The 5,789-nt window shown below is 38.8% G+C and overlaps 1 protein-coding gene across 1 annotated transcript in view; it reads left to right on the top strand.

Moving 5' to 3' along the window:
• pane1 (proliferation associated nuclear element) overlaps positions 1-3,147 on the top strand; it is a gene marked incomplete at its 5' end in the record, with an annotated part of 4,032 nt that extends 885 nt beyond the window's left edge. Inside the window, 4 exon segments of the mRNA XM_046047907.1 lie at positions 1,274-1,372; positions 1,712-1,791; positions 2,021-2,112; positions 2,487-3,147. Coding sequence (XP_045903863.1) covers positions 1,274-1,372; positions 1,712-1,791; positions 2,021-2,112; positions 2,487-2,636 — 421 coding nt within the window.
• Between the last annotated feature and the right edge of the window lie 2,642 nt (positions 3,148-5,789).

Below are 5,789 nucleotides of genomic sequence, written 5' to 3'. Positions count from 1 at the left end.
TATAGGATGAGTCTTGAGACGCCACTTGCAAAACATCAATGAAACCTGAGTCTTCTACAATACTAACGGGTCTACAATCCTTTGCAATCCATTTTGCTATTTTGTTGGTCAAATTATCTGAGGTTGATTTTGTTAATGGCCCGCGAAAATTCAGCGTGGTCTGGCGCGAACCACTTGCTGAACCTGACGACCCAGCAAACGCATGTTTGGCGTTGACATGGTACCTCAAGCTTGAACAGCTCCGGTGAAATTGAAACTCCTTGTTACAAATCTTGCAAATAACCTTGTACTTGTTAACTGTACCATCATCATTCTTTTTATATTTGAATCCGTCAATAGGCCCACTTTGCTCACCTTGCTCCATCTCGCCTCTAGCTCCCGTCCCAACCACTTTCCTGACCTGAATAATTTGTCACACTGCGCATGCGTGAAATGCGTTAAAAAAATTGACGTAATTAACGACAAACAACGAATTAACGTCGTTAACGCGCTATTTTTGACAGCCCTAGTTATTTTTAGACTTGTTTTATATTTTTTATTTTGTACATCTACTTAATCAATACAACTTTACCAATTTCTGAACTACTTACGATAATTTTTTTAATAATCAAGCAAGTAGTCTCTTTGCAAACTTTCTTTGGTTAAGATCTACTGTCTAATTAAGAGGATACTGTATGTTGCATACTTTGGGGAAAAATTGAGGGTTCAGCTTACAGGGAAAGGAAGTGATTCTGCGGGATTGTTGATATTTTAACTTATCTGCTAAACAAATACACCCCTCCCTTAAGTACTCCCTCAGAAGATCCGCCCCTCAAATTTCAGGTTTCTCCAGCATTGTAACGCCTTCGACTTGCATGGTCAATGCTGCCTTCATTGTATATCAGAATCATTGTAATTACCGGTTTCTCACTGGTAATAATTTTCATATCAAGTCGTAATTACAACTAGGAAACTATCAGACTTGACAATTTACATCTTCTGTTACATCTTAATAATACATATATAGTGTCAAATTCGTTCTCAGTACTGCTCCATTGAATAATGTACCATTTTTATGATTGCTTTTGCCTTACTGTATATTGTCTGCTATGTAGAAGAAGGGAGTTGCAAACTTAATTTTCCATTACAACCTGTTGCAATGTGACAAATAAACCTACCTCGTACATTTTTTACATATGTCAATGCACATGTCTTTTTAACCCTCGTACAACCGTCTTGAGTTGTCTGTGACCATATTCAGCCTGACACGAATCTTGTTTATTCTACCAATCAGGAGGCTAGCTAAAAGCCTTCCTCTGCCCGTGGAGAATGAGGAGAGTCGTCCAAGGATAGACCTGGTGGTGTTCATCATCAACCTGACCTCGGAGCTTAGGTAACTTTCAGATCCTTACATATTCATATTTGTATCTCCTCACTTGTGTGCCTTTCCAACCCGCCTGGACACACAGCACTTTGTGACCTTGTCTGTGAAAGGAGCTATGTTTAATAAACTTACTTACAGGTAAAATATCTGCTCTGTATTGTAGTTTTAGTGTGCCCTACCGAAACTCCAGTGCTACGTAATTACTGTGAGAAGTCCACAAATCTAAATGTGCTTTCTTTTCTTTTTGTCTTGCTGCCAACACTTTTAAAAACCCATCCACACACTTTTACACTAGTATTAACAGCGAGGCCGTAATCCATCATTATGACACGTTTTGTTTCGTCATAGTTTCCAGTCAGCAGAAGCTTCCCTGAAATATCTGGACCCTGGATATTTCCTTGGAAAAGTCTGCTTCTTGGTCACCAATGGTATGGCAACCGCTTCAGTTGTTTAAGTATTTGTTTGTATGAACTCCTCCTCAAATCACATGGAGGAGGACAGGGGCAAAAGGAGCAGAAATGTTGGATCAAAGATGGATCATTTGTCACCGTTTATACACCTCATCCCTCCCTATATTATATATTATCTTTAAGCTCAGCCGTTTCTGTCTCTGTCTCTGTCTGACTGACTGCCCTTTTACTCATTTGTCTCTTGTAGCTCGTAATGCTTCGGTCCCCACAGAGCGCCTGGATGCTGTCAGAAAGCTGGCTGCATCGCTCCACTGCCCCATGCTGTTTGCAGAGGATCAGGTTTGTATCACTTTTTGTCACCATAATGGAGGCACGAGGGCAAATCAAATCCTCACATTACAGAAGCTGGAAGAAACACATTTTTGTTTCTTTTTTTTTTTCCTTACAAAAATGCATAAAACGATAATTTCTTATAATTCAATGAGGTATGAAACTGATCACTAGGTATTAAATTGCATTCTTTGTGGTACTGAAAAGGTCTTGAAAGTCTTAAATCTAACTTGCAGTAAACCTTGGGGAAGTTGTTCATGCGGATTGTGGAGTGTTGCTGCAGTTTGGGGTCCTGTTGTTGACAATAGAAATGCCACATGTCTCTGTAGTGGGTTTTTTCTGTTTCTTTAAAAGCGGTCTTGTGTAACGTTCTTCCCCTCCAGGCACCAGATGGTGTGGCCAATGCTACCGAGAGGCTGCTGGCCATCCTGAAGGTGGCGGCCGGCCTTGTTCCCATGGCTACTGCTCTCTACCTGTCCAACCTGACTCGCTGCACCGTGCCCCCAGACATCGACCAGCCGAGCTTTGATTAATTCCTGACATGAAAAAAGAAAATTTTAACCAATACAATGACCTTTGATCTGTAACTTTTAACAGTCATCTAATGGATTGGCTCATAGCTGCATGATGTTTAATTAATCGGTTAAAGACTGCACGCTAATAGTACACCCTCACAGGTGATTGTATTTATTTTGGCTGATTAGATCTCTTATGGACTATATGGGTGTGTACTTGATTGACCTCACTCTCACTCTTTTTAGCTTTAATGCACTTGTGATATCAACAAACATCAGTCTGCTGGCCTCGTGGTATTTCAAGGCAGATATGAACATGTTGCTGCAGAGCTTCATTTGCAGAATATTTCTCTATTGCATAGTGTATATGATGATACAATACAGCATGCTTCTATATTGTGTCGTTTGTGTGTGTTTTCATGGTTCACGGACATTTGAACCATCTATTGGATGCTTTTAACAGGAAAACTTAAATGTCTGCAAGGACATTAAAGATGTCTTATGATCAATAAAGGCAGTTCTGACCGTTTATCTGGATTATACTGAAACCTTGAATTGATGAAAATGATATTCATGGACTCAATATTTGTTAAAAGATCTTTTAAATGTACCTTCTTTTTTTTTATGTACTCTTGAATGAATGTGACAAACCCTTCTACAAGCTGCTTCTGCTTGAGCTGCATTAAAAAAACATTTACATTTTAGTTTAACATGAATAGTTTAGTCTCGTGATGATTCACAACAACAGTTTAATTTATGTTTTTTAATGTGGAGTTTTTCATACATTTACTGTATTGTTATATTTGGCTTTGCAAAATATCTTAAATATTAAATTAAATAATGTTAAATATTGACGATGCTAATAAAAATAATAATAACGCAGTATCGCCCACCCCTACTCTCAGCTTTAGTAACAGTGGAGAGCCAAGCTAGGGAAACTAAAAGAAAAAAATAAATAAATCACTGAATTTTAGAAAATCCAGTGTACATGTTGTACCAGCTCTTTGACTTATTTTAAAGAAAAATAATAAGTTTTGTCACATGTTGAGCAAATGACCCGAGTCCTCTGTTTTCTTTAATACAGCGCAGTTGTGTTTGACCTCATTTGAGTCAACAGGCAAGAGGGGGAGGATCAGAGGGGGAGGAGCAGTGGAGGCAGAGGTATGTCCCCCAGAATGGGACCAGAGGAATTGTGCCTGGTGTCACGTCTGCATGCACGCACTAAGGCACACACACTTAAAAACTATTAATACTTAATCATGGCCATTATCCATCATACAAGTTAACCAAACAATGTTGTGGCATCAAGTCAGAAGCTGGAAGGACAAGGGGTCAGTGGGGCTGTGGAGTGCCAGTGATAACACCAATATCTTTGACTCTAAGATCCAAGGGCGCAGGACAGTAGGACATGTCCCCAGCTATATCCAGCAACTACTGCACTGTCCCTAACAATGGGCCTAATTTTGATTTTTCCAAACTTAAAATATAGGCCCTGTTGTCCGTCAGTGTCTAGTCATGTAGGCCTGTTAAGTAGTAGGGGTCGTGATGGCGCAGTGGCTAAGACACTTCCCTTTGGTGTGGGAGACCCGGGTTCAGATCCACTGTGAGACACCAATGTGTCCCTGAGCAAGACACTTAACCCCTTGTTGCTCCAGAGGTGTGCGACCTCTGACATACTTAGCAATTGTAAGTCGCTTTGGATAAAAGCATCAGCTAAATTAATAAATGTAAGTACAAGATACTTGTCAGCTCTTGTTCTCTACTAACCTATGAGTCCAGTGCATTTATTAAGTTTTGAAAGATTACCTTTTTCAGACCATCACTGACTTTATTTCTAAAAAGCAACATATCTAGTGAGTCATTCAGACCATCAGGGACAACGTGAGTGATACACAGAAGGCAATTACACTGTAGGCTAATTCATTCCCCTGCATGCTGCTCTGAGTAGGGTAGTTTGGGGTAAGACGCCCCCCACCCTAAGCTCAATGTCTATTTGCTGACACATAAAATAATATTTTATGTCATTTTTTAATTGTCATTTTTTTGTATCTTGGACATGGCCATATTTATGGTAACATAAATAAAATAAAATAATATAAAGTAAAATAAATAACTAGAGCTGACAAATTGATTTGAATTTAATCAAATGTAAATTTTAGGAGAAATGCATTTTTCCAGCTATTTTCTGACACATTAAAGAACATTTTATTGATTATTTGTATCTTTAAGAACGCTATGCTTAGGGTAACATATTATAAAGTAAAATAAATAGCTACAGTTGACAAATTAATTTGTATTTAATCGGATGTGTTTTTTAGGGAAAAGGCATTTTCCCCTGGGGTAAGATGCCCCCTCTATGGTGTGAAATCACTTTAATAGGTGCAAATTACAGATAAAATAAACTACAAGTAGCTGGTTAAAAGCAAGAAGAATATAGACCTGTGTTGTAGAAGTACACTTGCGTTGCCTTATGTTATTAGCTTTCCTATAATTTATTTAGTTAAATAGTGAGGTTGCTGGGACTTCATTAGAGAGCAGAAACTCTAAGGTAAAATATATGCTTGCCAGCTAGCTAGCTAGCTAGAAATGTGTGCATATGTGGGGGCATAAATTATCTTAAGGCTCCCCTTAATGTAAATTACATATATATAAAAACTGAACACAATTAAAGAAAATATACAGCTTATTTTAAATGACTTTAAATGGCTTTGATCAAATAACTTCAAAAACTGTGATGAAACAGAGGACATTTTTAGTTCAGTGAGACTATGGGCAGCCAGAAGAAAAGTTGAGAAAAAAATTGTGACATTTTGTGTTTTGTGTTAAAATTACCATGTAGGGGCGTCTTACCCCACATTACCTTAATCTCAGTCAGCCGGTCCTCTGGCAACCGCACAGTGAGATGGTAACAGGGATGCTCGGTCCCTCTGTCTCCCTGAAACATTGCGACAACACAGGAGGTTAACAAGGTCAGCTGGGGTATGTTTTTATTCTCCCCACCAACAGTGATATGAAATATCCACTGTTGCTCGGCTTGTTCACACATATGAAGTGATAGGGCAACCAAAATAAAATGCAGTGGTCAGAGTGCAAAGGTCATGGGAAACTTTTCACAGGGTGTTTTATAGTGTCATTGATACATTTTTCAGGATTACGCCTACCTTCACCTGA

This window comes from Micropterus dolomieu, linkage group LG04, assembly GCF_021292245.1.
Source record: "Micropterus dolomieu isolate WLL.071019.BEF.003 ecotype Adirondacks linkage group LG04, ASM2129224v1, whole genome shotgun sequence".
In the NCBI taxonomy this organism is placed as follows: Eukaryota; Metazoa; Chordata; class Actinopteri; order Centrarchiformes; family Centrarchidae; genus Micropterus; species Micropterus dolomieu.
This window is presented reverse-complemented; position numbering and strand designations above follow the sequence as displayed.